The sequence below is a fragment of the Misgurnus anguillicaudatus genome, chromosome 17 (assembly GCF_027580225.2).
Source record: "Misgurnus anguillicaudatus chromosome 17, ASM2758022v2, whole genome shotgun sequence".
NCBI lineage: Eukaryota > Metazoa > Chordata > Actinopteri > Cypriniformes > Cobitidae > Misgurnus > Misgurnus anguillicaudatus.
In genome coordinates, this window is record NC_073353.2 from 5,523,812 (window position 1) to 5,535,572 (window position 11,761).

General features: G+C 37.6%; 1 protein-coding gene across 1 annotated transcript; it reads left to right on the forward strand.

The window, feature by feature from the left end:
- The first annotated feature begins 1,007 nt into the window (after positions 1 to 1,007).
- On the forward strand, positions 1,008 to 3,909 carry LOC129444495 (uncharacterized). Its single transcript, XM_073854801.1, has 2 exons — positions 1,008 to 1,739; positions 1,848 to 3,909. The coding sequence occupies exons 1-2, from the start codon at positions 1,200 to 1,202 to the stop codon at positions 2,805 to 2,807; spliced, it is 1,500 nt and encodes a 499-aa protein (XP_073710902.1). The 5' UTR covers positions 1,008 to 1,199; the 3' UTR covers positions 2,808 to 3,909.
- The last annotated feature ends 7,852 nt before the right edge of the window (positions 3,910 to 11,761 follow it).

Sequence of the window (11,761 nt, forward strand, 5' to 3'; positions counted from 1 at the left end):
AAATCTCTTTTCCCCACATGCACTTGGTCCTGCTTTTACGTATTAGATGCATTCTAATACGTTGGCGAGCCATGAAAGACTGAGCAGCCAAATTCAAGAAAATCTAACAATTTGGCGGAGCCAGCCAGGAGAGACAGATAGGAAGAGCACTCATCGATGCAACAAGAAGAGAACTGAAGAATTTTGAAGATTCTAGTTTCTGAAGATTATTGAAGACAAATCGATTATGTTTGTGGACTTTGTTTGTGGAAGCAACTACCTTGATGACTTTGTCTTAAAAATCTTCATTTGGTAAGTGAAACTTATCAGCTCTCTTAAAGAACCACATAAGAAATTAAGCAGACCAATGTTCATAGTGTAGCATTGTTAATCATTTCAGACTTGGTCCTTTCTCTAAATGTCTGTAGGAATTGTTAAGAAACAATTTAGTCCGTTCATCTAGAGATTGTAGAAGTAGAAGCTTGGTCCTTTCTCTAAATGTCTGTAGGAATTGTTAAGAAACAATTTAGTCCGTTCATATAGAGATTGTAGAAGTAGAAGCTTGGTGCTTTCTCTAAATGTCTGTAGGAATTGTTAAGAAAAATTTAGTCCGTTCATCTAGAGATTGTAGAAGTAGAAGCTTGGTCCTTTCTCTAAATGTCTGTAGGAATTGTTAAGAAACAATTTAGTCCGTTCATTTAGAAACTGTAGAAGTCACAGAAATAGTTTGGGACTGATATTGCTGCAAGATTTTAGGATTCTTGACTGGGTGCTAATCAGTAGCCACTATTTGGTTAGATTCTAACAAGGTTAGAAAAAGATGGTCTAGAACCAAAATTATGGAACTTTAAGTCTATTTGCCTTCCATTGAAAGATATGGAAAGTTCCGAGTGAAAAATAGAAAAATAAGAACTGTAATTGAGCATTCTGAAGTAGGATTCAGAAAGAATCTGAGAGTTTAAACTGTGAAGTCTAATGTTTATTGGTGTGCAAACAGTAGACACATTTTATTATGGTTATCTTGCTTTCTTAATTGTAGAATTAAGAACTAAACAATAAGATAGCACAAACTATTTATTGTTATTTAGAGTACATTTAATGTATGTTTGACTGGGTTTGTCTGTATACTCCAAATGGTCAGTCTGAATAAGCACCCTTAACAGATCTAACACCTTTTATTTTGTTTTCACACCTCTGAGGGCACTTCTCCTGTACTGGCCATGGCTGAGTCTATTATGAAAAACAATGGTGGATCTTACCCGAGACCAACTACAGAAAGGCATGGAACAGAACCTCCAAATGTAACCATTGATCAGATGATGGAAAATCTGAATGCATATTTGGACAAAAGACTGGAGATAAGGACATGCCATGATGACATCTGTAGGAAATACAGTATCAAGCACTCAGAGAGTGGACAATGGGCTTTGCCAGACATCAAAAGGGCTTATGGAAAGATACAGTGCTTAACGACAAACACCAGGAAAGATGGATTGTCTGTGATTTTGCTCAAACAAATTCAACAGCACCTCCAGAAGTGTGAGATGGACAAACTACAATGTGAGATTGAAGCTGAAAAGGCTAAGGTTCGAGGATTATCTGAACGACTGCAAAATGAAAAAAGAGACAAAGAGAAACTGTTAAACCAGAATGAGATGTTGCTGAATTTGATTTCGAGACAAATTGAATCAAAAGACTGTTTTATAACAAGGACATCAACTAAAGAAACTAGCAGCTGCAACAAGCAATTAACTGAACAAGTTACTGAAAATCAACAACGAATGGCTCTGCTGAGAGAGCTACCACATGATCACTGTGAAAGCTGTGATTTAGAGGCTAAATCACCTATTCACACCTTTGTCCCAAAGAGCAGATCTACGGTCAGACTCGCTCCTGTTATTGTCAAAAACAGAAGGACTGAAATTGAAGTTGACAATGAGGAGGAGTATGAGGAGAATGGAGAGATACAAACTCGGACTGTGACAAAAATGGTGAAGAAATATGTTCCACATAGAACATACCAGCCAGCAACACCTGAGCAGATTGACAAATGGTCAAGGGAACTGCCCGATGTATACAAGCATCCACGGAAGGTTTGGCAAGTTCTACAAAGACTGCACAAAATCTACACACTACATCCATTAGATGGAGTAGTCATTATCAATGTCAATTTGAGGGACAGTGACCAAAACAAGCTAACTGAAAGTGTCAACATCAAAGTTGGTGAGTCTCAGGAGAACATTGAAGCTGGATGGGAAGCTGTAAAGACATTCTTATTCGAATTAAAACCTGCAGAGATTAATTGGGGTAAAATTACATCTTGCATGCAGAAGACAGGGGAAAGCGTCACAGAGTTTGAAGATCGCTTCAAACAAACCTGGCTAGAACATGCTGGTTTGAATGACAGTGAGGAGTTTGACAAGGACACTGGTATACCTTTAAAAACTGCTTTTGTAAATGGACTGAAACCCGAGATCTCTAAAGCTCTGAAAATTCGTTATGATGACTGGGACAGCATTGGGATTGCTTTTAATCAGCTGGTTGAATGGTCAACAAAGATTGAAAGAACACAAGATGTCCAGCTGAGAGCCTTACAAACAAAATCTGTGAAGAGCAACAAGAGAGTGAAACAACACAAACACACAAGTGCAAACACCAAACATGGAAGATGCAGGTATTGCAACAAGGAAGGACACTGGATTCGAGATTGCAGCCTGAAATTAAGAGACCAGAATGTTGATGAGGACCAACTGGATAGAAGATTTCAGCAGCTGTCAGTAGAACAAAAACAGACTCTACTAAAAGCTGTTGCACTTCAGCAAAGCTAAAGAACCCCTCTCTACAGCACCAGCTAGTGGCATTTCATCCAAGACCCGATGGAGTTTTTGAAACGGAAGCATACAGAGAAAACTCAACAATAGAAGCAAAAGGTGATGTCCTAGCAGATGATGCTGTTAATCAAGCCGTGAAAGAGAGGGGTGCACAAGCGGCATTAAGGAATCTCAAACAAGAAAGATACTTGACTTTAGACATCAAGCAAGTTGAAGATGACTTCTCAGAAGAACAAATGTTGTTGATGAAAGGTTCAGCAAAACAGAGGGACGATAAGCAAGATGCAATTATGCCCATAAGAAACCTGGATTAAGCCCTTTAAAAAATGTCACAGGCAGGCCCATGCCCTTATCCAGAACAGAAGACATGACTATAGCTTATATGAATGGCAGCCAAGTCCAGAATGACTCTGAACGACTCAGCCTGGCAGTACAAGATCCTGAAGAGCAAGTTTTAAATGTGTGCCATTGTGAGTTAATTAGTCTGCCTAGAGATGAGGGATAGATGGCAGTAGTGTTTATTAGAGTCCATATATTGCGGGACTAGAGTTTTTAGGCTCTAGCATGTCGTCTGAGGATGAAGAGGTACACATACCACCACTGGTAAACACTGTAGTGTCCTGCCAACAATTAAATAGGGACAGTTTTAGGTAGAAGTTGTTTGTAAATAATCTGCTTTCTTTGGCAAGATACGTTTCCCTTTGCTCTTGTGTGTGATTGCAGGTGTTCCGGTGTTCCTGAGAATAAGCAAAGACCTCCTATGTTTGACACCTTCACCAAGCAGAAACCTGACAAGATCCACAGAGAACATCCACATCTTCCATTTCCACATCCCCACAACGTGCTAAAACCCGCAGGACTCAGCAGAGTGCAAAAAGACCAAAACACAACCATATCCGTCAAGTCCACATGATTACAACTTTTAAATGAAAGTTTAAAAAAGGACTCATGGATTTTCACAAAGAAATGCATCCATTTTTACATTGAAACCTTTTTCAGTAAATCACAAGCAAGAACCTGTATACTGAATGTGTATGATTGACAAAATCTTTTATTTTATTTTTTGTGTGATCAAATATGATCAAATGGGGGATTGAAGGATTTTGTGTATATTTCTTTCTGATTCCTTACAACTGTGACCTGATGTTATCAACTATCCAAATGGCCCATACAGTTACCCCCAGGTCATTTTTAGGTCACATTCTCGTAGGTTCTCCGGGGGTGTGATTGTCACCTCAGAGATCAAAGTCTCCATGGGGTGCCATTGTATTGTTTGTGTAAGATTTATAAAGGTCTGCTCACACAGGCAGATCTTTGGGTTAAGAATGTAGAAGGTTGACAAAACAACATCGCTCATGAAGAACTATGCTACATAAGAACCTTCATTAAATCTCTTTTCCCCACATGCACTTGGTCCTGCTTATTATTTTACGTATTAGATGCATTCTAATGCGTTGGCGAGCCATGAAAGACTGAGCAGCCAAATTCAAGAAAATCTAACAAGCTACAACCACAATCTGCAAGTTTCATGTTTGGGTAGAAGCGCACAGCCCCGCCCATCCCCTACTGTTTCTGCATTCACGTTTCAGCAGCTTAGTCAACAAATTCATGTGTATTGCACTGCTCAGGGGGAGGCTTATACAACAACAGTATTTACGACCATGGTAACAGACAATTGCACTTATCAACCACATTGGGAAACCGTGAGCCAACATAGTGTTGCTTTAAGACTGGTTTTGCGATCTAGTCTCAAAAACTATCATTTTTTTGCCAGCATTGCAGGACTACCTTCAAAACATTATGTGACTCTTTGTGTGAAATGTAATCTAAAGATGAGGTCTGGAGCATCAAAGTTTGTTTTCACTCATTGATTTTAGTCTTTGTCATGATTTTACTCAGTCAATATTAAAGGTTATATTTGCACAGAATGTACTTTACATTATGTTGAATGATTTTATAAAAAACAATAAATCACTAAGAATGACTTTATCTGGGCTTTGAGTCACATATAGTCAACATTGCTTTGCAGTAAAGTTAAGAGTAAAGTGGCTATGCACTGTGGTTAGGTTTCTGTGTTAAAGGGCTCTTAGTTATGGCAGGAAATGAGGCTCGCTACACCAGTGGGCCTCAATCTGGGGGGCCGCGAGATGGTGCCAGGGGGGCGCCAGTTTAATGACATTTTATAAAATAAATTAATTTATCACCAATTCTGTGCAATTAAACCTAATAAAACAAGGCTACTAACCAACAGCACTACTTTGTATCATTCAATATGTTTTGTTTAATTACAATTTGAGTTTTAGAACAGTTTTTTGTCATAAATTGTCTTTGGGGGGGGGCGCGAAGGAATATGCCGTACACAAGGGGGGCCGCACGCTGAAAAAGTTTGAGAACCACTGCGCTACACAAACAATTTTATTATTAAAGCCTGACCTTGAAATAAAATGTGCGAATTTTATTCCAACATTTACAGAAATGCAGGCATGGCATTCATTTATGCTTACATAGAGTGGGGTGCTGCTCTTTTAAGTATACATTTAAGTATACAAGTTGAGTCATAATAAATAAAGAGAAATGACACAGGGAATAAGTATTGAACAAACTTTATTTTATACTTTGTAGAAAAGCCTTTGTTGATTACAGCTTCTAGATGCCTCTTGTATGGTCTTTAAATTTTGAAGGTTCCTTGGGCCTCTTTTATGAACTTTGATATTCAGTTCTCTTACTGGGCCATTCAAGCAAACCATTGCCCCATTTAACGATAAGATTACGAAGATCTTGAGAGAGTTCTTTGGTTTTACCCATCATGAAGTCTTTCCTGTGTGCCTCCTGGGTAATGAGAAGCCTTTATAGGCCATCAATTAGAACTAAAGCAGCCGATATCAATTAATACTGATAGGGAGTAGGGTTTCTCTCTCAATACTGACATATTTCAGGTGATCTCCTGGCTTTCTTTATGCCGTTTTGCACCTTGTTCTCTCCATGTGTTCAATACTTATTCCATGTGTCATTTCACTTTATTTATTATGACTCAACTTGTATACTTAAATGTTCTGATTTCTTTGTACGAATTCAATATGTGGCTTGATGGCTACATCAAATACTTATTTTCCCCGCTGTATATAGCTCATTGTACATGTAAGTGTACATGAGTCCTCTGCTGTTCACACTGATGACTCATGACTTTTGTGCCAGATACAACTCAAACCATATGATTAAGTTTGCAGATGACACAATAGTGGTGGGCCTCATCAGTAATGTTGAGGACAATTTACATCTCAATGCTACTAAAACAAAGGAAACAACCGTGGACTTCAGGAGAAATCACAAACCACACACACCCCTCACCATCAACGGTAGCGCTGTGGAATCAGTGAAAAGCACCAAGTTGCTGGTGGTGCACATCACTCATGACCTGTCATGGTCTACCAACACCACTTCCCTTGTGAAGAAAGCTTAGCAACGCCTTCACTTTCTACATATAATGAGAACAGCCAACCTCCGCCCACTGCACTCACCAACTTCTACAGGGGTGCCAGTGAGAGCATCCTTACCAGCAGTCTCTCAGTCTGGAATGGTAGTTGTTCTGCTGCTGACAGGAAAGCTCTACAGAAGGTTGTGAGGTCAGCTGAGAAGATCACCAGACCAGCTCAACCATCCATCCAAGACATATACCCATCTCGCTGCCACAAAAGAGCCACCAACATCATCAAAGACCCCACCCCACACACAAACTGTTCACCCATACCATCTGGCAAACGCTACAGGAGTATGCGTTGCAAGACCACAAGACTCAGCAAAAGTTTTTTCCCACAAGCCATTCAGATTCATTAATTCATTCATGAAAACTGGATTATAAATCCCCACCCCCATAACTCATACTCACTAAGATTTGTGGAACTCATGTCTGCAAAATACTCCTATAATGGCAGGGCCACGGAAATATGCGGAGATCCGTGAGAATGTCACGGAAAAATGAGCAAAAAATTCCGTGACTATCCCGCGGAACTTTGTGAGATCATGTTGATCTGTAAGAGTCCTGACCTGAACACATCTACATACCAATAGTCACTTATGGTCATGGCGCCACCAGCTGGCAACAGGAAGTGACATGTTTTACACTAATAATGCGATGTCTGATCTTTCCCTAACGTCACATGATTGATAAGAGTCATGGGGCCTCATTTATCAGACGTGCTTACGAACAGATGTCTGTGTAATGAGTGCATAAGAACAGTTTCACGCAAAGTGTGAAATTTGCCATCTTGCCATTATACGTAGAAAAGTGTGTAAATATATGCACACCTCTGAGCATGCTTACGCACAGAATCTAGTGGTAGAATAGCGATACTACACACGACCATCCCCAGTGTTAAAAGACTTTGTGTATTTATTATCCACAAACAGGTGTTAAAAATGATTAGTATTAATATAGTAACAGCAAATCAGTGTTGAAGTTAACGATTTGTTGTGTGATTGTCGTCAAATTGGTGTCTACCCCTATAAAAGAAAGCTGTGACAAATGCTTGACACAGTGCAATGGCTTATCTTGCGTCATTCATTCTGCCGGGAGTGTGTTTCAAAGATTGTGCCGATGATGTGGCTGTCTAAGGTCAAAAGTTTTATCATTGTCTGTCCATAGTAGGAAAAAAATGTTTTGGAAGTATTGTGATAAATGATGAAGAAAATATTTTGATAAATGATGGCAAACAGTTGACGGTGCCTATTAAATTCCATCATATTTTTTTATTCATACTATGGAAGTCTATGGTCACTTACTGCTGTGTGTTTGCCATCATTTTTTCAAAATATCTTCTTTTGTGTTCATTAGAAAAAAGAAATTCATACCGGTTTAGAACAACAAGAAGATGAGTAAATGATTACAGAATTTTCATTTTAAAGTGAACTATCCCTTTCAGTGGCTGATTTCATGTCGGTGTGCTGTGACATGGTTTTTGGTCAATAATTTAATGTCAAACCACTTTTATTTCCAGAAGTGTTCTCTCCAGACCCAAGGAAATTAACAGCACTGGTGACATGTTCCCATGCAGATTTGTTTTCTTTTGTTAGTCATTCCTCCTTCATAAGTGCACCAAACATGTGTTGCTTGGATTTAACCCCATCAACCTGTAACTCCATTTCTGTGTCTGTAAAGTTCCTCTTTTTTGTTCTCTTTCCCATTATTGCTGTGAGACAAAAAACACAACCACGTTACTTATAAAGGGAGGTGTTGTCATCATATATGGTTCATTGGAGGCGTTTCAAAAGGCAAATGACCATGAATTTGCACAGGCATGGTGCTTAAGAATATGTGGGATTTATCAACAGGGATTACTTACTGATGTGCATAAGAACCAGGAGTGCACGTTTGATAAATACAGATTTTTTTAGACTTACACACATACTACATTTCATTCGTAGAACAAAATATAGAACATTTTCTAACATCTGTTGACTCCCCCTGGACTGAAGAAATCTACATGCCAATAGTCACTTATGGTCATAGAGCCCCCAGCTGGCAACAGGAAGTGACATGTTATGCAATGTCCAATCTGCCTCCTTTCACATGATTGATAAGAGTCCTAGACTAAAGATATTAACATGGCAATATATTAGTTAGAGTCATAGAACCACCTGCTGGCATCATGAACAGGCATGTTTTACATTAGCTTAAGGCTATGTTTACACGTGGGCGGCTATTTTCATAAACAGACATTTCAACCTCTCCGGTTTCAAAAATAATATCGTGCACACATGTCAGTTTTCAGAAAAGTGTTTATTTACACGTACCCGTGCATATTTGCCGTCAAAGAGACGCTCAAGCCCACGTAAGCCAATCACCGGCAGCGCTGGTGGTGATGTAAACTGGTTCTTCATGTTGGAGGGAGGAGTTGTTGCAGTAGGTGATTGATGCGTCAACGTACCGCGAGAGGGAGTTGAGGAATCACACATAGAGGTCTAATTTCGAATCGCTCTCGCGGTACTTTGACATCATCCGTCTGTCGGTTCTTGCACCGCCGCATGAAGTCAAACACGCGTAAAATTGCTAACCTCCGAGCACTCGTCTCTGCTCCTCGACATAATGGAGCAGCTGTATTTGCAAATACAAACACACGAAACGAGTTTGCACGAACATAAATGTGATCTTGGAAGCGTTCAGAGTAGCAGTCACATGTAAACATGGGTCGCACTTTTGACGTAGGTGCGAGCTCTGGCGCATACCCTGTGACGTTGCCTGCTTAAATATCCGTTTGTCTCACTTTACATGCAACCGTGCAACCGAAGATTTTCAAGATCTCCACTCTGGCCGGAGTTTTTAGAAACAATCGGTTTCAGAGGCGAGTTCTCCGTTTGCGTGTAAACGAGGGGCACAAACGAAGGTAAATCTCTCAGTTTTTAAAAATAACCATGTACGTGTAAACAGAGCATAAATATGGGTCATTCTACAAAAAAGGTGGAAATGCTTGTCCCTTGCTTTTGCAGACCCCTTAATCATTCAATTTGACCCAATAATCCCATAATGATATATATTTAATAAATATAGACTGTCCTTAAAATTATGAGAGAGTTTATTTATTTAATTTTCTTTTTTTTTTAAAATGTCTGGTCCTGGAAATCGCCCTGTCCCTTTGATCATACATGGAAGTTGAACTGTGTACTTATTATTTAAAACCATGTTTTTTGTAAAACAAATCAAATTTACATTTACCTTTAACCCTGTATGAATTTAGTACAACACTGAAATGGTAAAAAATACACATATTAATATGAATAATATCAAATAAATATTTGTCCCCCAAATTTATGTCACTTACCCTACCCAAAGCACTTTTATTTTGAAACAATGCATCAGCTCTTTGAAGTTTCTCATGGGTCAAGAGGTCAGTGAAAGAAGTGCAGTGGAGGAAGGCAAAAGGTTTGTGAGATGTCTTACCTTATTTGTCTAAAATATCATGATATAGTTTTGAGATAAGATTTTTTTGGATGTCATTAGTGTTACTCTTTTTTTTATAGCTGGGAGTGTTAAGATCTTTACATAAAAATACCTTTTACTGAATAAGTATGTGATTGTTACATCTCTGATAAAATAGCACATGGCTAATGGCAGCCATTTTGTTAAAATATTAATTTTTTTTCTGTAAATTGTCATTGGTGTTACCGTCATTAGTGTTACTTCTCTAATGAGTACTTCCTAAGCATTATTCCTTTAACTGACCAACATAAAAGCATACAAACAAAACAAGATGGAAAATTTTATGAAAGTTTATAAGTTTTATCATATTCATTATCTATTATTATATTCTAATTTTGTCATTGGTGTTAAACCAAGTTTTGGTGTTATGAATGTATTTTCTTGTACTTTCTAGTAATATTTTGTTGTTGATATGGGATGTAAGACATTTTTGATATTTCAGTCTTTGCATCAAAGCCTTTTTGGTTGAATATTTTTGTTTTTGTTGGTTTTAAAGAAAAAAGTCAAACTGAGAATCAAATAATTTCATACAATGCTGGGTAAAGATGAAGAATTTAATTGAACAAATATTAATAATCAATTATTTCTCTTGGTGTTATAATTCCTCTACTCAACCTTTAACTAAATACACAAGCTGTAATGAGAAAAAATATTTAGTGTCAGCATTAATGTTGTTTAAATCACAGGTAACAGCAATGACAAATAAATGACTCATGGATTCTTTATTAAAATGTATTAAAAAGTTAAAAATAGATTAAGCTCCCCGTTTTGCGGATTCATAGATTTGACAAGTTAATTAATGCTATTAATGAAGTTTTGGGTATGTTGAAAGAAGTTCATTAAAGCAAATTTCCATCACCCGAATTCCACCTTTTCTGTAGAATGACCCATATACAGTGTTCAATCTGTGCTCTAATTAATGTTTAAAAAGACTCCAGGACTGAAGGCATTTATGTACACTATCCAGTTTGTTATTGTGCCAGCTGCTGCTAACAGGAGCTGTGGCACATCAAATACCATTGTCCTATTTTTTTCCTATACCCACTTAAATCCATATCCCCCACTGTTCACTGGCAGTGGGCATGGGTGCAAGGGCCCTTTCATCGCTGCTTGCAGCTTAAATGTACTATCTGGACCATTTACTTTATATATATATATATATCATGCAGTTGTTTGTTGTTCTTCCTGTCTTTTCAGATATGGATGTTGATATGTTTACAAACATGTTATGTTACATCTACAAAAACCACGGTACACTGTAAAAATTACAGTTTTACTGGCAGCTGTTTGCCAGTAACTTACTGTAGATTTACATTTATGTTATTTTATGTTATTTACTAACAGTTTGTTTCAAGTTAAATGACCATTAAACATTAACAAGTCTTTATTTTACAAAATAAAACAATAAAATAACAGCCTCATGCAAAGCATTCTGGAAACCAAAATCTAAAGGAAAAAAACAGAAAAGGTTGATAAGGATTTCTGGTTTCCAGAATGCTTAGCATGACGCTGTTTTATAAAGATAAAGACTTGTTAATGTTTAATGTTCATTTAATTTTGAACAAAATGTTGTCAGGAAATGCATTTAAATCTACAGTAAGTTACTGGCAAACAGCTGCATTAACTAAAGCAAAATTTATAGTAAAGTACTAAGCTGCTATTAGGCAAAGGACGGTATGAGATTTTGGTAATATGATTACCTTAAGCAAAAATACTACGGTTTCACGATGTTGCCAAAATGTGTTATTTTCAAATGTCTGCGTATACAAACAAACAACTTTTCAACTGGATACAATACATTTTATTTTTAAGCAAGATACAAGCATGTATTCAAAAATTTTTTTTGCAATATATTGTAAACATCAAATCAGTTACATAACTTAATGATTAAATTAATTTTGTGTAAACACAGCTCATATCTTGAAATCGTTATTATACCAAATTTCAGTAGTTTTGAAAGCTTGACTCTTTAAAACCT

Bases quoted from the DNA above. Each gene is read 5' to 3' on its own strand.
- LOC129444495 (XM_073854801.1), top strand. From the start codon at position 1,200: ATGGCTGAGTCTATTATGAAAAACAATGGTGGATCTTACCCGAGACCA. The intron at 1,740-1,847 runs GTTACTGAAAAT...TTTGTCCCAAAG, and splicing joins ACAAGCAATTAACTGAACAA to AGCAGATCTACGGTCAGACT.